Source organism: Tripterygium wilfordii, chromosome 15 (genome assembly GCF_013401445.1).
Source record: "Tripterygium wilfordii isolate XIE 37 chromosome 15, ASM1340144v1, whole genome shotgun sequence".
Classification (NCBI taxonomy): Eukaryota; Viridiplantae; Streptophyta; class Magnoliopsida; order Celastrales; family Celastraceae; genus Tripterygium; species Tripterygium wilfordii.
The window spans coordinates 5,077,089-5,104,606 of NC_052246.1; the positions used below are offsets into that span (position 1 = coordinate 5,077,089).

General features: G+C 36.0%; 4 protein-coding genes across 4 annotated transcripts; all 4 read right to left on the minus strand.

Annotated features, from left to right (window-relative positions):
* Positions 1-309: 309 nt before the first annotated feature.
* LOC120015916 lies at positions 310-14,742 on the minus strand. The gene is made up of 13 exons (XM_038868422.1): positions 14,288-14,742; positions 14,026-14,197; positions 13,710-13,927; positions 12,264-12,327; positions 10,744-10,816; positions 9,750-9,827; positions 7,471-7,628; positions 5,163-5,331; positions 4,097-4,559; positions 3,546-3,938; positions 2,316-2,519; positions 891-1,024; positions 310-615 (listed from the first exon to the last, which is right to left on the minus strand). The coding sequence occupies exons 1-13, from the start codon at positions 14,636-14,638 to the stop codon at positions 441-443; spliced, it is 2,652 nt and encodes an 883-aa protein (XP_038724350.1). The 5' UTR covers positions 14,639-14,742; the 3' UTR covers positions 310-440.
* A 2,323-nt stretch (positions 14,743-17,065) lies between these two features.
* On the minus strand, positions 17,066-18,741 carry LOC120017264 (GDSL esterase/lipase At5g18430-like). Its single transcript, XM_038870430.1, has 5 exons — positions 18,437-18,741; positions 18,210-18,340; positions 17,837-18,079; positions 17,507-17,759; positions 17,066-17,422 (listed from the first exon to the last, which is right to left on the minus strand). Exons 1-5 carry the CDS (start codon positions 18,693-18,695, stop codon positions 17,187-17,189), a joined length of 1,122 nt encoding a protein of 373 aa, XP_038726358.1. The 5' UTR covers positions 18,696-18,741; the 3' UTR covers positions 17,066-17,186.
* Positions 18,742-20,176: 1,435 nt separating this feature from the next.
* On the minus strand, positions 20,177-21,907 carry LOC119979777 (GDSL esterase/lipase At5g33370-like). The gene is made up of 5 exons (XM_038822413.1): positions 21,646-21,907; positions 21,431-21,558; positions 21,086-21,328; positions 20,664-20,916; positions 20,177-20,409 (listed from the first exon to the last, which is right to left on the minus strand). Exons 1-5 carry the CDS (start codon positions 21,905-21,907, stop codon positions 20,177-20,179), a joined length of 1,119 nt encoding a protein of 372 aa, XP_038678341.1.
* Positions 21,908-23,130: 1,223 nt separating this feature from the next.
* On the minus strand, positions 23,131-25,656 carry LOC120016508 (GDSL esterase/lipase At5g18430-like). The gene is made up of 5 exons (XM_038869318.1): positions 25,389-25,656; positions 25,140-25,267; positions 24,445-24,687; positions 24,100-24,352; positions 23,131-23,681 (listed from the first exon to the last, which is right to left on the minus strand). Exons 1-5 carry the CDS (start codon positions 25,633-25,635, stop codon positions 23,449-23,451), a joined length of 1,104 nt encoding a protein of 367 aa, XP_038725246.1. The 5' UTR covers positions 25,636-25,656; the 3' UTR covers positions 23,131-23,448.
* Positions 25,657-27,518: the final 1,862 nt, after the last annotated feature.

Genomic DNA, 27,518 nt, shown 5'->3' on the forward strand with positions numbered 1-27,518 from the left:
CTAAATTCACCAACTCCTATGAATACGCAAGGGTGGTAGTTGTCATATGGTGGAGTTAGTTGTAATGCTGGGACCCAGACTCCACTTATTTGCCATGTTTAGACATATTCCATAATGATTTTTGGCTCAACATTCATTCATATTTGATCTCAATTTGCTTCTGGGTCAAGCATGAATTTGTCTTTGCTTCTAATTTGTGCAAGCCATGAGGGGGAATGGCAATCATTTGTTAGAAGATTTTCTTCTAACTCCAGCATTGCTCATGCTGTTAGTATTTTGTCTTTGCAGAAACATAACCACAAAACAGAATTGAGATGCAAAATTTTAATTAAAAAAGTAAATGTTACAAAACTTCTTGTCAGCAGCATGGCCACATGACATGCTGCATGTGGTTTGTGAGTCAACTATACAGCAGGAGGAGGGTAGGAATAGACTTACAACTACGATGGTGCACCATCAACAGCAGCATTGTCAACCTGTCTAGCAGAAATAACCCTGTCCAGGGTTTCGTCCGGGACCTTGATTCCAGTTGTTTCCATGTCCGCAACAATTGCAATCGCGGCATCTAGCTCCCCGAGATCGAGGCACAACAAGATTATTTCATCATAAAGAGGACTGCAGAATAAAGAAACAAAATTATATGTATATAAAAACAATGTCCCAAAAGTATGCAGTATGAGAAAAATACAACAAATAGGTAGCTCTAATCGGGAAAAAAAAAAAAAAAAGGTGTGAGAAGAAGATGATTTGGGCATGCCCACAACGTTTACTGATGCCGTATCTGTTGGCCACCTTAACAAGGATGTTGCACAATGTTCCAAAAGGCCAAGCCCTTGGGCCAACCAGAAAAGAAAAGCAATGTACTTCATCACATAGAGAGAATAACTTACGGTCCAAACACATAGCCAAGACTGTGTGTCGTCTGCAAGATCTTCAAGAAAGCAGTAGGCATAGGGGCCCTAATAGCAGCACGCAGTATCATTGCACAATCTCCAATAGTGGGTGTTCCACCCAATTCTATCACCTGAAATGGAGTTCGGCATTTGCCATGAGAAAATGAGGCAATGGTTTTATATACAACAAAAAGAAGGCAATGGTCAATAAATCCATACATCCACTAAATATCAGAGGGAAAAGAACCATTACAGCATGCTGGCGGAACATGATATGTGGAATACTATAACTAGAACAGCATCAATTCCATTAGAGCTATATTCACATACTTTTTATTTCAACTCTTTTTATTATATATATCTACAACGCTATAATCATTAGTTGATATATTACAATCGATTATAATAAATTTCGTGATTTTGTTTCTCATCTATATGCAATACTTAAAAGCTCAAGCATTTTAGATCATATAAGCCCTGCAATGTGGAACTTAAAAAATTAAAGCAATAAATCCATTTAAAAAGAATAAACAAAAAACTAAACCTATTAAAACAATTAATTTATATAAAAAGCATAACCAACAGTCTAAATCTAAACAATAAATTTTAATAAAAAGTATAACTTAAAGTCTGAAACAATTAACACCATCTCCAAATCTTTAATATTCTTTAAAAATGACAGAATCTAATTAAAGTGTGGAAAATGCAAAACTACAAATTGCTCCAACCTAAAATTCCAAACACAGTGACTGAATCCAATATCACATCATAAAATCTCTGGTATAGGACCAATAAGAATCTAGACCACTAATGAATTTTCATAATGACAATAGCAGGCATTTTAGAAAGTTATCCTCAGATTGCTCCTGCAACCAAAAGATCCTAAATATCACATTATGTCCTAGGATTAGTTATAGATATTCTTTTTTGAATTTCATTAATTAGACATATAATATATAATGTTACAAATCAAGACTAGTTCCACTGGAATGCTACTGATTAAGCATGATTGATAGAGAATAGATTGGTGAGTTACTGAATTCACCTGAAAGGAAGAAGATGAGATCAACTTAAGCATAGAGTACTAGCATAACAGTATGATGTTAGTCAAATTCAGCTTATTTCAGTAAAAGGTTCAATTGTGGCAACCGTTTTAAGAATTGTTTTTACTTTTTGTAGAACAATACATCAAAATCTCATTGTTATCAGAGAACAAGATTTAATTTCTGTTTTATTTTCGTCATAACTTTCCAAGAGACAACTTTTGGAAATTATTCCCAAAAATTGATATTCTAATACAAAGGCAAACACACCAGCAACTAGGAAATGCCTGATAGAGAAGAATTCATATTCTTTATAAGAAAATACATAAATGAAAACTAAGAGCTTTCCATGCACCTAAGCAAAACAATTGTAACATACCTTGAGCATTATTTTAATCGCCAACTCAACTTCCCATTCCTGTGACCATTTTTTAGGAGCTCTATTCCTCAGTTCTTTCTCCCATGTCCAGCCCCATGCATCAGCTATTGTATACATGTCTTCTACATCAAACACTTTCCGTTTCCTCAACTCCTTAAATGCCTCCACTATATCTTCAGGAAACCAATCATCATCATCATCATCCTGGATAGATGTGAAAAAATAGATAAATTGATCATTTCTGTTAGATAGGCCTTTAGGCCACTTCTCTCCAAATCCACTCAATATGGAAAGCTGGAACATGTATTGAAAATGTTTGAACAACATATCAAGCGAGTGACGATGATATCGGACAAGGAACTAGTGAATGACAGAAATCAACAGGAAGCACTGTAGTGAACATTTTTGCCTACCAAATACGCACCTCAACTCCTATTGATCAGTTTAAAATTTGAAATCTGACCTTGCCAGATAAATGCTGAAGTCCAACTCCTTTGGGGCTTTAGCATCAGGACCTAATGAAACTAACCTTCATTTGATTTGCAACCTAAAGATAATATTTCAGCACTTCGGATAGCACTCATACTCTAAAAAGCACATACTCCTATTAATAAACGTAAAATTTGACATCTGACCTTGCTAGATAAATGCTGAAGTTCAACCCCTTTGGGGCTTTAGCATCAGGACCTAACGAAACTAACCTCCATTTAACTTGCAACCTAAAGATAATATTTCAGCACTTCGGATAGCACTCACACTCTAAAAAGCACATGCAATCAAGCTTTAAACAACCCATAATTCAAGTCTATGATATTTTTCACCTTTTTAAGCTAATACGATAAGAGGTCAATACACATTGTAATGCACTAGTGATGTAATTGTTTTGACATTGCCAGCACCTGAGTGCTTGGATTTTGAGCGCCGCAAGTTGTTGTCCAACAATTAATCATAGAAAATTGTAACCACACATGCCAATGTCCTGCACACAATTGATAGCATAAAGCCATAAACCATGCAGTTAACCAAGCAACTCGGGCATTAATTTTATATTCAAACTAACTAAATCAGTTTCTCGCCGATCAGCATCGGCATGAAAAAAAAAAATCCTGCACATGAAGAGTTAAAATTGAGCAATCTAGCACAAAAGATAAAACATATATGAATAGATGATGACACAGCATACTCAAAAAAATGACAAACAGCAAGTAAATGGTAAGGAACTTTCAATACCTCAACTTGTATTCGAGAAGATCGTCTTCTTGACTTTTTTAATCTGGTAGTTGCTTGATCAGAATCTTTCAACAACTGGACTCCAATCATTTGAAGAGGCTTCTTTGCCTCAACTTCCTTGGCCTTAATAAGCATGTTGCCATCTTCGCTCTCGGCTTGCCCTACTTCCACCTCTTCATCAGCTTCATCAACTTCATCATCGTCTACCTCTTTTCCGGCATCATCCACAGCATCCACATCATCCACTTCATCAGGAACTTCTAGTTCATTCGTGTCTCTAGTCTTAACATGATCATTATTTAATCCTTCTCCAAGAAACCGACGTTTCCAAAATTCTGTGTTTCCTTCTTCCAGCCTAATCCTTGATATAAGTTCATCTAGATCTTCGTCAACCTGCCAGGCACGTTCTCCTTAGAATTAATGGTACTTGCAAATTAAAAAGTCTGTTTGTAACCAAAAAGAAATCAAACATTCCTCCATAGTTATACACAACTTAAAGTTTTTGATGTGCAGATTGAAGAAAATTTTATAGACACAGAGAAATCAGTAACCTCCTCTTCCTCCTCCTCCACAGGAGGGACCCATAGAGGCCGGCCACGAGAGCGATTGATTCTCCGGGCTTTTTGCACACGCTGGTAAAGTATATTTCTTGTTCCATCAGTTGGCAGCTCCTGGGCTTCTAGTTCTTCCTTTAGTTCAGATACTATCATCTTACTAGCAGCTTTGGGCTTCGGAACAGTCTGGTCGGGACCTTTAATAATCTTCTTTAGTCTCTCCACCACCCTTATATAATCAGATTCAGATGCATCTCCCAAAGCAGCAAGTCCTTCATTATGTAATGTCTTCAGAAGCTTTCGGTGGTGAATCTTCAAATTCTCGAGACATCTTTGCTTAAAAGATGTTTCCATAGGATTAGAATATATAAACCCATGAGCATCAGGATCTAGAGGAGTTTTTCCCCTTCGAGGTACCCATCGCTTCCGCTCCCCGGTGAGCCCGCCTTCTGAGATATACCTGTTTTGCAGTGCACATCAACTATAGTTAAAATAGCATCCTTACATGCATTAGGCCACAGCCAAGATCGTTCCAGAGAAAACGACAATACATCAATTGATCTCACAATGAAAGGCAACCAAGAATATGAAAAGTCTGCAATCTACCTACCATTTTACGACATGCTAGGGTAAGCAACGATCTGGACAAACATTCCAGTATGTACACTTCAAAGCATAATTTAAAATTCTAATGCATTAAGGGAAACATTAAAAAAGGGGTTCCAAAACAAGAGAAACAACTGCTGATTATTTGCTTTCTTATTTAGCTAAACGAGGTTGTCATTGGATTGTATCATTCGTTCTTCGAGTAAAGAAATTTGGCTTGGCACAAATCTAGATCCCCACTTTGATAGAGGCATATCTGGATTCTCCACATTCCGTTCTCCTTTCACTTCACCAGAATTTCTCTCTAATGATATTGTATAATAGATCACAAGATGGCATAAAAAATTTCAGATAGCTACACACTTATCAAGGCGGGTGATTGGCCCAGACATATATTGCCCCATTGGTTTGCAGGGGCTGTTCCATTCTGCACTGATCATTAAAATTTAAACAATACCTAGCAACATAGTCGATCTCACGTCCAATATCAGCTTCTTCCTGTAAAGGCTCGATCCATGAGCTAACTAACGTCCGATATTTTTTGCTCAAGATCATGGCTCTCGATGGAATAGGTTGGTTATCTTTGGCCATGACCTCCAAAGCTTCTAGCAATTCAACGACCCTTCCTGATCCAATCATGTCCACCTTATCATTTATGGTTCAAGAATCAAGAAAAGGCAATCTAAAACAAAAATCAACTGTATGAAAATTTTATGCGGAAATAGGATCATAAAACCAATTGTGCAGGTTGTAAACTAAATATTACAATAAACTAGATATGAAGCTGCTAGAAAAGTGATGTGAAGGAGTATTCTGAACTAGGTACAGCAATATACCAATAACAAAAAAGCAGGAATTGATTCTACCAGTGGTGGCAGAAAACCAATGGTAGTAATAAAAGAAACCTCTATATAACTGAAAACGGGAAAAATAACATGTGGAAGAAAGCAAGAGCATGAGGGTGGCGATCTACCGCCTAGGCAGCCTTCTTTCCCCATTAAAAGACAAAGGGACCTCATACCCGAATGTAAACCGTCATCCAACAAGTACATATTCTCCTACTTTAATTTACGGACTGGTCAAACCTGCCACCAGTTGGAAACTTGATAAAATCGTGTCTAAACTCAAGCAAAGGGTTCATCTACTGCTGCAAAAGTCAAAACTAAAATTACCTTGACTTCAAAACTTCCAAGGGGGAATATAAAAGTAAAGTGGATTTCATAACCATTCATTAAAATCAGTCCCTATAAAGTTTTCCATTCTATTGCAACCAGCTATTCAATTCATCTTATAAAATAAAGAATTAGGGATGATTATTTAATTTCTTTTCTGCAAAAGTCAATATATCAGTCCTTTCAAGGTTCATTTTCTCAGTGGAGAGGAGCCTAAACATACGAGAGGGGCAAGTCTATAAGGGAAGGGGTTGAAGAGGAAGAGCCAAATTATCTAATCATGTCTTCCCATTATTGTCATTGATTTTTTTGGACCAATATGACATTGCGAATCTATGCATAATCGTTGCTTACACTCACTTGCAAAATTTTAAACAAAATTTGATAAGAACTGCTTGTCACCATCAAGCAGTCACCAATTTTAAAATACCATAATGTCATAAGAGCATTATCTTTGAGACGGGCATTATACGTGCAGCTATGGTCCTAAAAAGGTACATTCATGGTCACCTATAAACTTCTTAGTGCCACAAATGCAAAGAGCTTCTGGAAAAAGTTCAACAATGAAAACTGAAATTAGGAGCACAAGCCAACCAGATAAAGCATGTCTAATGATGGGAAAACCAACAAAAGATACATTATACGCTGTAAGAAAAAACAAAAATTAAAGGATGCTTCTTAAGGTTCATATTAATATCTCAGAATTTTGATTGTGTATGCATTGAAAATAAGAGGAAAAATCTTGTGCATAGAGGCAAATAGATTCTTCACCTACATTAGGAGTATGTATAAATGATGTTAAATGCCCAAATCCAACAAGTTGACTTATTGGGTTGAATGGCAAAGTAACTGATAGGTTACAGTAGTAATATTCAAATAAGTAAATAGGAAAGAACAACCAAGAAAGGATCTATATGTATTGATCAACTGAAAACAGGAAAATATCAGGAATACAAAGATAACCCTAGCTTTCGAGGAGTTAGGACCTCCCAAAACAAGTGTCTACTAAAACCCTAAAGAAAACTGCCCTCCTCTGCACAGCCTTAAACCCTAGAATAAGTTACCAAAACTACCCATACCAATAAAAAGATTCCACATGTCTCCATCATAGCCCTTCACTTGTTGTCCCCTGATGCTTCTTACCCTTCTTTTTATATTTGTTAATAATGACTCTATCAGTAACTACTATTAACATGGTATTAGAGCAGGAAGTCTTGGGTTCAAACTTTAGCTTCCGCAATATAAACCCCCATTTGTTGTTACCCAAAGTGTGTTTGTTGTTCCCCCAAGTGAGGGCCTTGTGTGAGAGTAGCCCTAGTTTTGAGCCTCATTTGTTGTGCACGTGTTGGGCCATCAGATTGCCCAGAACACACGTAAGAGAGAGTGTTAGGAGTATGTATAAATGATGTGAAATGTTCAAACCCAACAAGTTAACTTATTGGGCTAAAGGGTAAAGTAACTAATATTAACAACCTAAATAAAAACAAATATGATGAACGAATGCATGTATTCGGAAGTATGTATTACGTATGTAAACTTTGTACCGACTCGTATGCAACAACTAACAACCAAACTTTGTACTTATACACATACCTTCTCTACATAATGCCCGCAGATATAAAGAAAGAGGATCCCCAAAATTCCCATCATTATGTAAAGCTTTTGTGCCCCCTTCAAGGTTTTTAAGTGCACGAAAATGCCGAATAGCTTCACGTACTTCACAATATTTGGTGAAGCATTCCACTAGTAGCCTGAACAAGCAGAAACAATGATATATATTAAAGAAGTAAAGAGGAAAAATGATCTTTTTGAAATCAAACAATTTCACCGAGCGAGACAAATGCATAAGCAAGTCTCAACACGCATTACACTCATAAAAACTAATAATAAACACGACCACTATAAAATGGAAAAGGAAAAGAAAAGAAAAGAAAAGAAAAGCCAGCCCAGTTAGATAATCTCAGTGTGTAACAAGGTGCTATTTTCAACCAAAGGAACTAATGAAAAGCTAATAGCCTAATATGCATATGAAAAGTAACGGATGAAAGAAAGATGTGTCACCGTGGATTTGAAAAGAATTCTGAATATCCTATGCTCCCAGCGTTTTACAAAATATCAAACCTGCTATGGCTGATTCCGAAAAGAGGAGGGTGGCAATATATTAACATTGGATGTAAAATTGGTAAAATCCTTGCTATGATAAAGATTTTGAGGATGATTATGTTGAGATCATTAAAGCCCGACCATAGCGAGAAGTAAGAGGGCAAGGGATTTCCAGTCAGGAATGCATTATATGTAACTAAATGTCATGAAAAATAGACAACGTGAATGGAAACACAGGAATTTTGCTTGGCAACATAGGAATTTTGTGTCTTTAAATGGAAAGAATGTAAAATTAAACAAATCTCGTGCATGAGGCTTCCACAGTGGGCGGCAGTGTTATCAGACCCGGCCCGACCCGCCGGTCGGACCGGTTCAACCGCCATTTTCAAGGAATGTCGGGCCGGTTACTATGTTAGCTCGGGCAAGCAATAAACCCGCCATGACTCGCCTAAACCCGCGGGTAATCGTCAAACCCGTGACCCTTACAACCCGCGGTTTACTGAATGAAAGATTTTTTTATTTCCTAAAAATAAAATCTAACAAATTCATCTAGCCCTGCCAGGGTTACGCTCGTCGGCTCGTGCACGAACAAAGTTGCTCCCTCTGAAGTCTGAACTGAAGTGAAGTTCTCACGAAGACTCACCTCGCGATGGGTCGATCTCTCTCTCTGTGAGTTTCTTCTCTCTCCCTCACCTCTATCGAGTACCGAACTACCGACTCTAATCTCTCTTCTATTTTCATTCTGCAGATGATGACCTAGAATTTGGGGACAAGATCAAAAATCAAAACTTCAATTCCAGGCTTCCAAGTTAGTTGATTTTATTTCTTTCCATGGTTCTTCATGTATTCTGCACTTCATTCTCATCTCTAAGACTAAATTTGTTTATGTGCCTCTTTGTCCGTTAACTCTCTGAATTTCTAAGTCTCTATGCAATAATTTTATTTAATTTGTATTTCATTTTTACATGTTTGGTTTGAATTGAGTATTTCAATTTGTTCTTTTGGTTTGAATTTTCTTTATCAGTAAAGACTAAAGACTTTGAGACTTTGAGACTTTAAGTAATCAAAATTAACGTCGTTGCTGAATTTTTGTAGTTGAGAACTTGAGAATTGAGATATACATTTTTTATTTTCATAGTATTATATTATTATTAATTATTTATAAATAATTAATAAATTAATTAAAAAAATATGCGGTTCAACCCTTAACCCTTCGGGTTAACCGGTTGAACCTTCAAAATTTATTTTCAAGGGTCGATGCGCGGGTCGAGTCTGATAACACTGGTGGGCGGGTTCGGAGACAAAAAGGATGTATGCAGCTATTACCCCCCATAAATATGTGGAGAGGTTGTTTCCAGTAATTGAACATGTGACCTCTAGGTTACACAACTACAACTCGACCACTGGGCCATAAGGCTCCCGCAATAGGCGAGGTCGGGGACAGATAGGATATACGCATACGCATATCTTACCGCTACAAAATATATGAAGAGATTGTTTCCAAGATTTGAAATGTAGCCTCTAGGTTGTTCCCCCTACAACTCTGTCACTGGAGACTGGATCACATGTTCACTTGTAAATTAATAACTTTCATGCACCAGGCTCTCGCAGTGGATGGAGTTTGCGACAAGCAGTATGCACGCATACTTTACCCACATGATATGTGGAGAGACTGTTTCCAGCAATTGAACATGTGACCTCTAGGTTGCACCACTGCAACTCTAACACTGACCACATGTTCACCTGTGAGAGGTAATATATCAACTTACGCATAAGTTTTGACATTAGGCTGCAATCTTTTATGATCTTCAACCATCATCCCAAGTAACTCAGCAACATCTTGCACCCTGCATTCCATATTAGAGACAGTTACAGATACATTACAGTTACAGAATGGTTAAAATTTTCAAATGCATTTTGAAATAAAAGAGTGAAAGTGAATAGAATAACAGAAAATATACTTCCCAAGATTAGGCATACTTCAATGGAAACAAAAATTAACTCTCTGCACACTGTCAGCCGTTATTTTCATACTATTAAGATAACACTGGACAATAACATCATACTATTAAGACAACACTGAACTAACAAAATCACTATAGAAGTTATTTTCCAGGGAAAAAGTTGGGCATGTAGTTGAACAGTCCACATTTTCTTGAAAATATTTAGGAAGCAAGAGTAAAGGTAAATAACACACGTGCAAAAGACTCTCGCAATGGGAGGGGCCGGAAATAGGCAAGATGTACGTAGACCTTAACCCCACATAATATGTCGAAAGGTGATTTTCAAGAATTGAACTTGTGACCTCTAGGTTGCACCCCTGCAACTCTATGATCAGCCACATGTTCACCTCTCCACATTTTATTTAGGAAGCAGGAGTATATTTTAGAAATACTTCAACTTTATTTGCTCCAATTTCCTAGGGTTATAACAAATCTAGCAACAAGAAATTTCCTCCCACTCTGACATAATGTTAAGATTAGTTACTTTATCAATCAACCCAATAAGTTAACTTGTTAGGTTGAGGCATTTCACATCATTTATATATATTCTAACAAGATCGATTCACTAACTTTAGGAATAAAATGCAGCTCCATTGTGTCTAGAAATTTACATGTCATATTGTGTTATTTTTCACATGGATCTAAGATAGTCAAACAACTAAATGAGGAGTGAGGACCACATACTACAAACCACAGGGAAGGAAGTCATCACTTACAAATAGATAATGCAGGCAGTTTATTTGATGTACTACAAGATTACCTGTCATAAGATTCAGCCCTTGTATATGCCTGGATCACCCAGTTATATGTCTCTGTATTGGGCTTCATGTAATCTGTTACATAAAAAAATGCCAATATTCAGAAAAGCATGATCAATTGAATATAGAAAGTTACGACACTTTCTAGAGTCTAAAAAGCATTAAATTGGTCATGCTGCTATCATTTAAAAGTCAAAACTCACTGAAAGAATATGTCACTTAAGTTACTAATCACTTGAAAATTGGTGACCATAAATAACTTTCTTTGTAAAATGGTAACCTCCAGTGCAATGAACAAATATGGGTCGAATCCCAAACTCACAATAAATATGCAAAAAGGTTAAGCATATGCGTCAAAAGAACCTACAAGAGAAGTACTAAACTAACCACTAATTTGATGCGGCAGAATCATAAACTGAGAAGCACGCATTTATAGATATACAAATGGCACAGAACATGTCCGAGTAAATGAAACTGCTTTATTGCTCAATGCATGTGAGATGGCTTACCTTTCCAAATTGATTTTAACATACTGGTGCAGTAGCCTCTTTTGGAATTTTTTACTAGACTAATCAAGTAATTCGGAGTCAAAGATTGAGAATCTTAAACAGAGACAATAAAAGGCCTTCCATCCATTCGAACATTATTGAAAAGTCCATGTTTCATTATATTATATCAACAGGTTATAAGGCACCCTCATATGGAAAATATACTCAGATACCAACAAAGTACAAACATAAGAAAAGCAGCGGAAAAGAAGCAATAAGTACCTAGTCCAAATAATTAACAATGCTATCTGACCAAACCTTAATTTATAATCAAATATTTCAATATTGAAGCTTTTGAGTCTTTGACAGATACATGTATGTAAAGTTATTCTTCCTTTTCCTCCTTGGTTTCTTTTTGAGCAAACAATGGGAAAAGCTACTTGAAGAGTAAAAAAATTTCAATGAAAGAATATACACAACAATAGAACCTTTAGCATCAATGAGGTTGTAAAATGGAAAGATAAGCTAACAACCAGAAAGATATGAAAGTGACTTAGCATGGTTGCATATGCAATAGGCTATTCAGTGGGAAAACTTTCACCCTAATTTGCATAAAATGCACCAAAGGACAGAAGCCCCCTACACCGATGTTCCTTACAATCACCTAAAAACATCAATAAGAGCAATTCTCCTCCCATAAGCAGGTGCAATTCTGGATTCTTTCATCAGAGAAATCTTATCCCAATTACACCAATATTATGCCCAACCACCCCTCTCCCCCCATGAAAAAAAAATATATATTTAAACTTATAGTTGATGGTGCTTTAAAGATACCCACATCCCACATAGCATCCCAACTTCTAATTGATGATTGTTAAACAAACTTTAAGGTTTCTATTTTATTTGCAATGTCTTCATTTACAAAAGCAAAAAGTTTAAGCCACCCTAACATCTTCGTTTAAGTCGCAAACCTCACAACATGGCAAGAAATCACAGCAATAACAGACAAAAATACCAGCAGAAAATAATGTAACCTTCTCCTCCATATTCCATGTTCTCAAACGTTGCAAAAGCAATTTCAGGAATTCCGCAAGTAGCCTAAATAAAGGGTGAAAATAAAGTCAGTTTGAGGAGTGAGCTATAACGAAAACAGCTAGGTGAAGTTAAGAAAGACATCCAAACGAATAGCAAATAGATGCTCAAAGATTAAAAACATGCTTAAAAACATTCAACTGATAGGCAGTAGCCACAGCCTTGCAGCGTCATAAGATGCCCTCTAAAGCCATACACCATTTTCAATAACATTGTAATGACTGAACCAGAGTAAATATGAATAGGCAATTTTAACATATTTGCTCTTTACAGAAATCAAAATTATCGGATCGTTGAAATGGATATCATGCCAAAAATAAAATACAAAGCAACTACTTCATCAGAGGTTTAAAAAATGACAAAAATATAGTCAAAGAAACAAGCTACTACTTCCTTATCTTGTGTTTATGACAATTATATTAACTGGATGCCTGCTGTAATACACATGAAATTAAGCATTGATACTAGAAATTTTCTGGTTTGTGTTGTTATGTTCATGCCCACATAAGTCAAGTTTCATGAATCAAGTACACCCAAGCTGAAAGAAAACAAAGAAACATGTTTTCATTTTCACAATCAAAAACCTTTGTGATACTTGAAAATGCATTTGCTCTGCTTTTGTAGGAACATTGTTTTAAAATCAAGAACAGTATAAATATTCACCATAAATCATAAAATCAAACCAAAGCATTAACTGAATCATCCCACCCTAAGGTTTCCAAACATGGCACCAAATCATGCATATGTGGCCATTGTTGCCTGTATTCCATGTAAATTAAGGGAGTACAGGAATCTACCATTCAAGAACAATATCTTAAACCAGATGCTAAACTCTGGTGAGCTAATCCTGCAAAAGGCATTAATTGAAACAATACTTGGTTTTTTTTTCTAAGTCGTGTTTCTTTTTTTTTTTTAAATATTATTATTAGAGTGGGAGGGAATCCAGACCTGGAACCTTTCCCTTGTCAAGTCCTAAATAGTATGCTACCTCTAGGCCAAGAGTTCCTTGAAACAATAGATGGTAATGTGTTAATTTGTTTATTGCAGGAGGATCTAAACTTCATGTCCATTGTGCTTAATTTTCATCAACTTTACATTCTCAGATATGCATTTTTAATATACTTTTATAAGATTACCGACTCAATCCTGGTGGCTGGTGCAGTAAAGAATATAGTGGTCTGGAGTCAAATGCATTAATCATATTAAATTTTATTCCTATAGCTGTTAATGGTGTGAAACAAAATCCAATATTCCCATAATCTATCTATTAAATAGCAACATCGATTACCCGGTCTAGTTGAAAAGCGGAGCTTAGCAATTTCTTTTAAAAAACAAAAGGACATGAATGCAGAGAAAAGGAAAAGAAATTGTATATGAAGAAAGCTAACCTGAACACTAAGAAGACAATTGAAATGCTTGGTTGTGGCCATCCGACCAGCTGCCTCCATTTCATAGGCAATATCTAGAGCATTAGAATGATCCCCGACTTTACAGTCCACCTCAATTAATAAATCATACAACTCATCAGTAGCTTTCAGACCACCTTTGGCGCCCTTCAAGAACACTTGATTGGCATCTTCCAAGAAATTATTCCTAACAAGCTCCTCTATAGACAAGGATTGGACTAAATTAGAAAAAAAAAATTAAGGAAAAAATCCCCAACCAGGCATCAGTTTATTTATGTAGTTATATTTGACTTGGTACCAACAAGAACAAGCCAAGCTTGGCGAACGTCATAATTTAACTTCTCCATGGCAGCGAGGATTTCGAAGCCTCTAGTAGCTTCGCCTTTAGAGCCGAACAACCGAATCAATGCTACAAATGTCTCGTGTAGAGGGCGAAGACCTGCACTCAATTCCCTCCTCAATGATTGCATCTACATTTTCACAATGACATCTCTTTCACAAAACAGCACATATGGATGCAACTCACGATATAAAATTATATAGAGATTGTGAGAGTGTACCGAGCCTTGGAGGTCGCCGTTGAGGGAGTGAGCGACTATCAAGCCGTGGAAGGAGCGGGGCCCTGGAGTCAATCCGGCGGCGACCATGTCGTATATAACGTCGGATACGCCAGTGGCATCGCGTTTCCTTGCTCGGTCCATGAGCTCCTCCATGAACACGAAGCGGAGGTTCTTCTCCGTAGCCGATGCCGAAGAAGCGGCTGAGTCATTGTCCTTCTGGTGCTTCCTTCTCCTCCTCGATTTCCTCTCCGGCACCGACACCGAGGCGCGTACTGAGAGAACGATGACATTTTGCCGGCAAGGAGAGAGCGGGTTCAAGGTAGAAGAAGCGTGAGGGAAGAAGAGGGACATTGTCTTGAGAGTGGATAAGGGAGGGGTTTTGATTTTGAACTGAATTCTTGAATTTTGTCCAAAGTTTTAACGACGGGGTAGACTGGTAGTGGAGTAGCGTCACGCTCGTGCAGAACTATAACTTCGCAAATCGGTTTAATTTTTTAAAAAATGGATATAATTTTGTATTTTAATTTTAAGATTGATTTTAGACAGGACGTCAAACGAAATTTCCAAAGAAAAAATAAGCCGTTATCAACATAAAAAATTTAGAAAAGGAATTATAAAGCCGAACAACAATCAACCGAATAATACCGGACAACACTTTGATATACCCGAATAATCATATCTCGGGATAAACTAGACCAATTAAACAAAGCAAAAAATAAAAATAACACACATCATGAATTGGATCAAAATTCATGACATTCACTATTTGATACCATATTTTTCACCTTTTTAATTTTAGAGTGGACTAAAATTCTAGAAACTCAATCATGACTAAACATCCTATGCAAAACTAGAAAGAAGGGATGAAATGGATTAATGTAGGGTTGTTATTGGTACGATTACCTTTACCAAACATGAAATATTGTTACCATACCAATTCTTTCGATAACTCAAAAAATGTTGTCGTTACCGTTATCGAAAGAGTTGGTATACCAATCGATTGGTAATGATAAGTCGGTAATTGATAAATTTATCAATTCTTAAAACCTATTTAAAAAAGGAAAAAAAAATGTCTCAAGTAGCATTGTGCTTAATAATCATTGTATGAGACTCTACAACACCTTCATTTTGCCTACAATACCTATAATTAAACACTGCAATATAGTTCCATACTTCTTATTATACAATACTGATAATTAAACATGCAGTTCCTTACTTCAGATGAACTACAACGACATAAGGATGCACTTAAAAAATTACTCGAATGGAAACTTTCAAGTTGTGATGCAGTGAGAGGCATTGACGTCTCAAACCACAACAAGAATGAGGTGAAAAGCGACGATCAAGATAAATTTGACAGATTAATGAGAAGGATCATTGTGCTACATCTCAATCAGAGAAAAGAAGACCTATCAATCAGAGAAAAAAAGATAGGAGAATTCACGTAACGTTATTCCAACAATCTATAATGGAAAATATTTAGTGCTTTAAACTCCACAGTAGGAAAGCTATAAGAAATAAGGTAAATAAAAGATAAATACTACAATGGAAAGGGAGAAGAAAAGCTTGGAAGCAATACCAACAAAGCATTTTGTTATGTAACAAACACTGCTTTAAAGTTGATGAAATTGCTACATGAATGATATATAAATGATAACCCTAAAAATAATCAGTGGTCTAGATTAAATTATATCAATCTAATGGTCATAATTAAATAAAACTAAAACTAAAAATAAAATTAATATATACTTAATATATATGTCGGTAATAGAAAAATTTACCGATTTTGAACTTTTATTACCGTTACCGAAATCATCGATAAATTTTATCATACCGAAGAATTAGTAACGATATATCAGTCTTCTATTATTTTCGAAAATCAATACATCGATAACGGTATGCTAATAGATAATTTACCGTACCAATAATGGAAATCCAAGTTTTACTTTTGCACATTAATATCCTACAATTTATTAGAGGCCATTGAGAAGAGTGGGTTAATCCAAACACTAAGAGTTTTTTCAATGGTGCACTTTTGGTAGCCCATAGAGTACTTTTGATAGCCCAACTAGTTGTGGTGTACTTTTATTGGTCCAAATTTGTTTGGACCAATATGAGGAATGGCAAGGCCCATGCCCCATGTTTACTCTATATGTGGGTTCCACCACTAACAAATTCATATTTTTACACTAAGTGATGTGATTTACAAGTTTTTCTCATTCAACAAAAGTCTTTTATGGGATCAAATTTCATTAAGTAAGACCACCAGAGAAACAAAGTTGTCAGCTGAGGATATTTGTTTATTTGAGGATTGATAGTAGACATTCTCTAGCCAATAAAAAGAGAGGAGACTGATAGAGAGAGATTTCCTCATGAATAGCTGTCCAAAACAATTCAATTGCATAAATATTATACGTGTCCCAGCCCCATCTTAAACTCCTACCCAATCCAACCATAATTCATTTTTCACATGACATTTCATTGGTTAACAAGTAATATTTATGTGACTGATTTCTTTTATGCAGCGCAGTAGTAATTATGACTGCAACTGTCCAATGAATTAAAAACCGCAAGAGTGTAAGTGAGCAACGAGATGTGGTTTGGTTGGCAATCGACTGAGTTAGACATATGTGTACCTAAGGTTCGATTTCAATGAAAAATATATTTCTTAGCAATATTTATAAAAAAAAAAAAAAAACTGCAATGGATGCTGTATATCCTATTAAAACTGGTAATATGAATCATGTTATTCACTTATCATCAACAATTACAAACAATAATAATTGCAACTTCTCATAATAACAAACAAACAAAGCAAAACACCATCAAGTGTATTACATTAATTATTTGATGAAAAATAGGGAAAATATTATAGTATGAGATTGAAGTTGATGATCAATCATGTAGTCATGGAATCCAAGGCCATTATGGTACTGAGATTCATGGGGTACATGTATTTGGTAGAGCCACTCATGATCTGTTGAACAATCAATCTGTTTGCCTTCTCAGACGGATGAAATGGATCCCAGAATGCATATATGTTTCTATTTGGGCATAAATTTGATGCCACAGTACACAGTCCAAGTCCATTGTTTGGTCCTTGTCCACAGCAAGCAATCTTTGATGTAACAAACCCTGCAAATTAACCAAATCCCGTTGCGCTGGTTAAGTATAAGAATGTTAAGTGGTTAAAATTATTGATTCGGACACGAAACGTACCAAATGCTGTAGGATTGCTGACAAAATCCGTATGCATTCGCTCCGTATTTGCCCCAATAAAGACATTTCTGCCTAATTTTCTGTTGAGTTTTCTAAGCATTTGAACAAGTTGTGGATTGAACAAGGATGCAGCTCTCTGAAGTTCAGCTGAGCATCCACCATTTGTTCCTCTCATAGCCAATTCAGCCGGAACACAACCCATCGGTCCAGTCCCCGTCACCAGAACCCTTTGCGCTCCCAGTTTGTATAGACTCTGCAACAACAACAACAGTAATTTCATACAACTCCATTGATATAAAGCCAATCGAATTTGAGGACTAGAAGGGCTACCATCAACAGCTTTTGGTACTCCGAGATGAGGAACTTGACATAATCTGGCAGAGCGAATTGGCGTGACCTTGCAGAGTAAGGTACCAAATAGTAGTTGTTAACAAAATCATTCCCACCAACAGTGATGAGGGTGAGTGCTTGGCCGAGTAGACGCGTAGTTTGTTGAGCACCGATGAGAGCGCGGACTCGTTGCTGGTATTCCTGGAAGTACTCCAATTGTCTATACATTCTGATTATGTTTAGCTGCAAATATATACATACATATACATATAGCAATTTAAAGTGTTAAGAGTACTAATTGTTTGAATATTAGAGACTCATTGTTCCTATTAGTTTGAGCTTATGGAAAAAGTGTATTATATTTTTTACTCACAAATTGAATTCCAGTGTCATTGAGAATCCCAATTCCAGCAGAAGCAAAGTTGGCTCCAACAAGTAGTCTTCGTCCTCTTAGATCCGGGCTCAGGTACGGCAATGGTGGTTCCGATGCGCCAATACTCTCGCCTGATGCATATATACATACATACAAGTTATATATGTACATTTTTATTAACAATGCGGGTGAATTGATTAATTTGTGCACGTATTTGAAAACCTAACTGATAAGGTCTGGGATGTTGAGGCCATTTGAGAAACGTCCGGTGGCGCGATGAGTCGGAAAATCGATCCCGTAAGGGGGAGAATCAGCTCGAGCAGTTGTTGCTAGATAGTTGTTGTTGCCACTATCAACAAGTGAATCACCAAACACAAAGAAGGCTCGAGCTGCTTCAGTTTGGTGAATTACCATCCCTGGTACCACCATCAAGAGACCTATAATCATCCGAAAACTAATAAAATTTGATGGCCTAGGCACAGCCATTGACACTAGTTGCAAGAAAAAGCTTAATTGGCTAGCTATATCAAGAGCTCCTACAATATGTTTTTTTTTTTTTGCAGGAATGAAAGAATGGCCTTATATATAGCTGGGATTGTGATTCATTACTAATGAGCAGTACATTGACACCAATAAAAGTAACTTTAAATGTCTTTGTGTTGGTTATATATACCTTGTGTATCTATTAATAACAACTTTAAATGTCTGTGTTGGTTATGCATACCTTGTGTATCTATTAATAACAGTTTTTCTTTAAAAAAAAAAAATTGACACTTTTAGAGACTACTAATATTAGTTAAGATTTTCTGAGTGAACTTATTACTTATGTACTTTTTCCTAATACAGGTGTCTCATACTCTGACCAACTATTCTCTCATCCCACAAACACCAGGTAATTACTAGGCTCAAAAGATCTAGAGTGACCTTAAAAAATTAGTACCAAAGCAAGTTTTGAACCCATAATCTCCCTACTCGTTCGGAATATATCTATACGTAATGTGCACGAATTTAAGGTTACATTTTCAAGTACTTGCATACAAGTCTAAGAGTGTCATCACATGTAGCTCAACCATGCATTTTAGTTCTCACTGATAATGGTTTTTACCTCAGGTGCTTAAAATCAAAACATTAATGCTTCTTATTGGGATGGAGAAGGAGTTGCAACAGAAAACCCCATCAATATATTCACATAATGATTACAATGTTCATTTCCTCTTCTTTCTGGTTGACAACTAAAAAGGGGAAAAAAAATCACATGATATTTGTTTTGTACACACTTTTCCTAGCAAAAAATTTATTTGTATCTTAAATAATAAAGAACAAATTGGACAGCCGAAAAAGCTTTATCGCTTCTTGACTTGTGAGTAATATTAACTCATGGCCTCTTGAGAGCATTAGGCCGGAGCCTGCTTGGCCTACATTTGCGGAGGCCTTGGGCTCGGACATGAAGCTAGGCTCAAAGCACTGGACCCATGATAATCTCTAAGCCTAATCCCATTGAGAGATTGCCTCATGGAAGTATGGAACTAGTAATCAAGAAAATTTTTTGTCTCAACAAACTGATAAAGATCTCACATCAGTAAAAAAAAAGAAAGGAGCAACTAGTAGATGATGAGTTCCCACAATTTAACACAATATGATTGGTTTCCTGAGCCTACGTGAGGACGTTGGGCCGAGAGAAGTAAATCCGTGAGGGCTTCAGTCTAGAGCGGACAATGTCATACTATTGTTGGGCTTGTGGGTTATTACGTTTAATCTATCCAGAGCCCAACCCAATTTCTCAAAAGGTATAAAGGTCTCCATCACAATCATTCAACTTAACAACATGTTTATTCATGAACCAATACTAATAATTTTTTTTTGACATACATCATATTGAAATACTTAGGAAAACAGAAAGGGACTACAGATACATGGACCCAAATTATTTCTAGATATTCATTTAAAAAAAAAAAACTTTTTTTCTATCAAACTTTGGAATCCATCACCATGATAGTGCTGAGATTCATAGGGAAGATGAAGTCAGTAGAAGCAGTCATGATCTTATCAACCACAATCCTGTTTGCTTTCTCAGTTAGGTGATATTGATCCCAAAACACATGTTGGCTACGGTCTTCGCACACAAACGACGTCGGATTGCAGAATCCAAGCCCATTATATGGTCCTTGCCCACAACATGCAATCTTTGATGTAGTAAATCCTGCACACACACATAACATATACCAGCAATCAATCTTATGGGTACTAGTGTTTTTTGTTTCAGCTATCTAAAATATTGAAATGGACGCACATGATTTCATATGGATCATGTGGGGTCCATGATTTCACACTGATCATGTGCGTTCATCTCAGCTTTTGGGATAACTGGGACAAAAGGCATTGGGATTCTTAGTATTTTCAAATTTATAAAATATTAAAAAGAAATTATAATATGTATTGATGGTTGGGGAGTACCATATTTTTTAGGGTCAGTAATGAAATCATCTTGCAAGATATCCAGATTAACCCCAACAAAAATGTCACTTTTGTAATTGGTGTTAAGTTCCTTCAGCATTTGAATAAGTTGTGGGTTAAAAATGTTGGCGGCTTGTTGTAGCTCCGTCGCACACTCTCCGTTCTTGCTCCGCAACGCCAATTCCGCCGGAGCGCAACCCAATGGTCCGTTCCCCGTCACTAGAACCCTACGTGCCCCCATATCATATAAACTCTGCAATACCAACTCAACACAAATCATTTTATTTTTTTTAATAATCGAGAACGACATCATATAAATTTGTCATTTGAACATCCGATATAGGTCTAAACTCTCAACACACATCAGTACAATTGAATAGGAATAATGTGCATCGCAGGAATGATTAAAGAGAGGAACTTACAGTGAGAATTGGTTTGAACTCGGATATGAGAAATGGAACATAATCATGTAAAGAGAATTGTTTAGATCTAATAGAGTGAGGCACCAAGAAATAGTTGTTCACAAAATCATTTCCACCAACAACCACAAGAAAAAGTGCTCCATTTACGAGCTCTTTAGCTTTATCTGCTCCCACATGAGCAATCAACCGTTGCTGGTACTGCTTGAAGTAATTCAACTGCTGAAACATTCTGATTATATCCACCTGCAAATGTGTTAATTAAATTCCTAAATTAGTTTCATATAATGCAAAAACATAATTTTAATTATATTTTTGTGCTTGAAAGGGGAAAATTTTACTACTTACAAACTGAATACCAGTGTCGTTGAGGATTCCAACTCCAGCAGAAGCAAAATTGGCACCAATAAGCAGCCGATCTCCTTGGAGAAGGGGATGCAAGCATGGCAATGCCGGTTCAGCGCCGATTTTCTCACCTGAAAATGTACGTAAAGGAGAATATAGTGCATGTGTAAAGGAGATTCTACAAAATTAATTATGGTAATAGAAGAGCAAACCCTTACTGATAATATCAGCAATGTTGAGTCCATTAGAGAACCTTCCGGTCGCCTTGTGAGTAGGATAATCGATGCCATACGGCGGCTTGTCAGCTCGAGCAGCGGTGGCTAAGAAATCGTTGTTGCCAGCATCAACAAGTGAATCTCCAAACACAAAGAAAGCCCTAACTGACTGATTCAAAACAGCTTGAGCACGTCCAAAACCTCCAAACACCATGAGGAGACACAAGACTACAATGCATGGAACCACTACTTTCTTGCTAGCCATTGAACTTAATCGATTAGTTTAAGCGAATACCCTAATCTTATAGATGAACAAAATGCTGCAAAAGGCCTTGTATATATATATAGACTAGAGTTCTCGTAGCAATAAAGAGAAGTAATTAGCCTCACAAAGTCAAAGCATTCTAATGCATTACATGTGTATCGATTATCTATGAACTTGAACAAACACTTGTGTAGATTATTTAGTACAAGTGTTGAATTGCACATTTAATTTCCTTTTGAGTTTGTTTCAAGTGTTTTTGTACAAGTGACAATCATGCACGATGAGTGAGTAACAGAAGAGAAAATTTTCCTCCACATTTGTCTACCTATGGTGGTGGACATTGACCTTAATTTTGAAAATTTTGTTTGGTTATCTTGAGTTTCTATTTTCATTAATTAGAGATACAGTGAAAATTACACAAAATTCATTGTCTTTTGTAGTTTGGCTTTGTGAACCAAAGTTCAAACTCCATGCATATATATAAAGTCTATATACAATGTTTTTGCTAAGATCGATGGAGGTGTGGAGGATTTCTCGTATCGGTCGTCAGTCTAACTTTTGTGCCCATCCGTAAGCGAAAGCGGCCCTGCATCTGGAAACTCCATTAACATGGCATTTAGATCCACCTATTTTCTTACGGAACTCGCTGCTTTTAGACTTGCAATTTCTTGTTCATGTTTGAGCTGCTGTTATGTGTGGACTACTATTCACTAGTTTTTCTGGGATGAACTTAATGGGTTCATTGGCCAGTTTTGATGTAAGCTTGTCGGTTCCTTTATGGAATCCAGGGTAGGTATGTACCATTTCTTAAAAAAAAAAAAAAAAGTGTGTACAATGTTTGAAGGACCATTTTATCAACGGTTACTGAGAATTTTGTCACTTGTTCTTAATTGCCTCAAACTACCATGACTAGTGGCTTAGGAAAAAACTCTACTATATATTACTAGTGTCTTTTTATTGGCAAATTGGGGAGAAGGGTCAACATTCCACATGTATTAGGGGTAAAATTAATCGAGATCATAAATTGGAAGTGTCTAACATTTTTCTTTATCAAGTGTCTCCGAAAATTTTCCCTTTTTTAAAAATTTTGTTATTGTGAAGTGACCATGTGACTTTAATTCCATGTAAATATATGTCGTTGTCTTCAATCACTATTGTTCGGGTGTGCATTGGAGAAACCTACTACTTAATTGGTCTATTACTCAAATTGAAAGTTCATAAAACATCACAAATCAAGGTCTCTCACATTAAAGGAGACAAACATCACACAAATTAACATCAATTAGCTTATAACTCCAATTGCTACAACCACCAATCAACTTCACAAGACTCAAGAGCTAATAAAGACAACTTTAAATTGCAACATTACATTCCAATTGTTTTTGAAAGACAATATCCACATATATATATATATATATATATAACAATTAAGACATCAAGCATCAAATTGTTCTTTCAGATCTCTACATTATTTCTATAGATTCCATAGTTAATATATATATATATATATATTGTCTTTAATTATTAATATTTTTTCTATATCAAACTTTGGAATCCATGGCCATAATGGTGCTGACATTCATGGGGCTAATGTACTCAACAGAACCAGTCATGAAAGATTGAACAACTAATCTGTTTGCCTTCTCTGATGGGTGAAATGCATCCCAAAATCCATAGAGATCACGATCAGGACACAAGTTCGATACAATTGTGCACAATCCAAGTCCATTATATGGTCCTTGTCCACAACATGCAATCTTTGATGTAACAAACCCTGCACGCACACACACAAAATGTATTAATATTGCTTTTGATCTTTATTTTCAATAAAATTTCTTGTCATAATCCCAACCACAATGGGCCCCCCACCAAATTATATATTTATATATTAGCCTCAAATCACTTATCCATACCATTTATTGAAATTAGCAATCTTATGGATCCTAACTCTCTTTTTTTTGCCTTAACTATCCCACATATTGAGATGGATGCACACAATGTCATACAAATCATGTCGGACCCATAATTTCACATTTATCATATGGATCCATCTCAGCATTTGAGATGGTTGAAAATAAGAAATAATGGGATCCTTTTAGTATTTTCGTATTGAAATTTGTCTCTAAATTTGCCTTTATTTTGCATCTATATTTTTTTTTTCCAAATTAGTGGATATATATATTTAAACTTACCAAATCTTTGAGGATTACTGATGAAATCATTGCTCATCCTTTGTAGATTAACACCAATAAAGAAATCGCCACCGTATTCACTATTGAGATCTCTTATCAAACTACTAAGTTGTGGATTAAACAAGGATGCTGCCCGTTGTAGGTCCTCCGCACACTCCCCATTGCTGCTTCTCATCGCCAATTCCGCCGGAACACATCCTAACGGCCCCGTCCCAGTCACAAGGACCCTACGTGCCCCGAGCTCGTATAATCTCTGAAATTTCAAAAAAAAATTAATTTTTTTTAAAAACAATGATTAATGTTGCAAAAATTAATGAGAGAGAGAGGGGGGACTTAATTAATTACCATTAGAATTTTACGGTACTCGGAGATTAGGTATTTACAATAATCTGGCAAAGAAAATTGACGAGACCTAGCGGAGAAAGGGACCAAGAAGTAATTGTTGACAAAATCATTTCCGCCGACAGTGATGAGGACAATTGCTCCATTCACTAGTTGTTGAGTCCGTTCTGGTCCAATTAGAGCAGCCACCCTTTGTTGGTATTGTATGAAGTATTGAAGTTGTTGGAACATCCTGATTATGTTCACCTGCAATTACATTAAATCGTTAAAAAAACAACTAAATTTTAAGTCTTTTTTGAAAAAGACTTCTTGGGTAAACATGTGATCCTGCTTCCCCTTTGTACCCAAAAAAGGAAACAACTATGATATATCCCTTGAATTTATTTAATGAGAGATGACAGCATTGAAATGGACATTTGAAGCTCTTATGGTCACTTGCAAAAGATAGTAAGATACAAGGTTCACTTTTTTTGTAGAAAAATAGAAGGAATATTGTAAGGATCCCAATATTTTTTGTTACAGATATCCCAAATGTTGAAATGGACACATGTACATGATCCATATAAAATTGTGTACGTCCATCACATAATTTGGGATGGATAGGATAGAAAATATTGGGATACGTAAGACTGTCATAAAAAAGAATTCGAATGGAGAAATTCTAAGTTTTTGATGGTGCTAGAGAAGTTGGGACGTACAAACTGAATTCCAGTGTCATTGAGGATTCCAATTCCAGCAGAGGCAAAATTGGCACCATTAAGAAGTTTCTCTCCGGTGAGTTCTGGATTCAAATATGGCAACACGGGTTCCGACCCGATTTGCTCACCTTGATACACATACAAAAGCCAATGTTAATTAGCCTATATATCCTAAATAACACCTACATTGAAATGAAAATTATGAAAATTTATAGTAACAAATATATCAAGCAATAAAAATAACCCAACTGAGAATGTCAGGAATGTTGAGGCCATTAGAGAACCGGCCGGTCGGCCGGCGAGTCGGATAATCGATTCCGTAAGGAGGAGAGTCTGCTCTAGCTGTGGTGGCCAAGTAATTGTTGTTGCCACTATCAACTAGTGAATCTCCAAACACAAAGAAAGCTCTAGCTTCCACAGCTTCAGGACCTAAAGTCCCAAGTGAAAGTATCACAAGACCTAAAAGTGACCATGGAAACACTACTGAGCTAGCCATGGAACTTGAAGCAAAATTTCTTGATGTATGAATGCAATGTGAGGGAAGGCACTGTATATATAGAGTGAATTTTACCTTATTAACCAGAAGGAAGGCCCACAAAAAGCAAGGCATGCATTCTAGTCCTAGTAGGTAGTACTACTTTTGTATATATACATTCACTTTCTCTAGTATGTATAGATTGTTTTCTACTCATAGAAAATTCACCTATTCAATTTACTTGCCTATAGTGTTAAATGTTTAGGTACTATAATCTTCTTCCAGTAATTGTCTCTCTTATGCAAATAATATTTGGCATTATGATCACTTTGAATATTAATGCATCAAATTAATTATACCCACCTAGATACTACACTTATTTCCTAACTTTTGCTTGGAAAATCAAACTTTATAATATCCTTTCAATGACCAATAAAACATAGAGTGCAACTACTTAAGTCTTTTTCTGATGCAACTGCTCACAATGACTACTTTCCCTTTTAATGCAAAATTAATGATGGTTTACATAGAGATAGTGTTAACATATCTTCCTAATTTGATGTGATTATATATAATTAGCGTTAGCTTGATCTTAGAAATTATGTAATTAGCATTACATTGAAATTAGGGATCGATATTTATAACTCAATATACAGGGTTCATCCATCCACAAATGCTGTCAACAAATATATATATGTTCTAATACCTCCTAAATTCTTAATTAATCTATGTATAAACTCGATTAAGTTTAATTTTCTCCAAATTTCTCAAATTCTTCATGATACTTAAAAAGAGATATATGCATTACATATGACACACCTCACTGAATTGCTAAATAAATTCTTAGATGTAATTTTAGCTTGATTGGCTTTTAAATTGGGTGTTGAATTAATAGGCTATACATATATAATTGCATAGAAAACAATGGAATCATATGGTTATATGTCTTTCAATCAAGCTGGCTTATCATGATTGTTTACCAACAATTAATTATAAACTTTTAGGCAAAATTAATTCCACACAAACTTTGGTTAGCTAGATATATGTATATATAAGCTGTATGCCAATTAGAATCCACACACACACATATATATGTATATGTATATATGTGCGTATATATCACCCACTTAATTAAATTTGGGGGTGTACAAGGTTGTCTCACTCAGACTTGACTTTTCCAGCTCCAGCAAGAAAAAAAAAGCTTGATATTTTTGCCAACATACATAGCCTTCTTGCAATCCTTATCGTTAATATTAATTATGATAGTGATATGTTTCCTAATCACAGGCCACTACCGAACACCTTTTTAATGATACCTCCATAAGTCTACAGTAGTAGATAACTAAGATAATATAATGTTTCAACATGATAATAACAGTAGTTTGCTTCTAAATTCGGTGATTGTTTGACACCATTAATTATTTAGCTGCACAAAATGGAGTAAAAAACAATATGTTTTATTTACTTAAAAAAAAACTCTCTCTCTTTAATATTAGATAATATATATATTCAAAAACAATATGTTTTATTTACTTAAATAATTGTGAGTCCTGGCTGGATTTTTCTTGGCTTCACAACTATAAATGAAGACTTAATTTCTTTTGGTGGCAACAGGCCGGATCGAGGAACTGTTTTGAAGTGAAGTGCCCAAACTACTTTCTTGGCTTATAATTAAATTCCAAAGCCGGACCCAAGAAATATTAATTATATATATTTTCAACCATGTTTACACTCACAAAAAATCTCACATCATTTTAATCTAAGCTAACGATGTAGTTTAGAAGTGTGAGTCTAACCTTAAAGGCTTAAACACTTGATGCGTCTTTTGAACCACGCGGATCTTGCGCTTAGAGCGTAGATGATACCTCAAGTGAATTGGACCAAAATCTCTATCACCTTCTTCT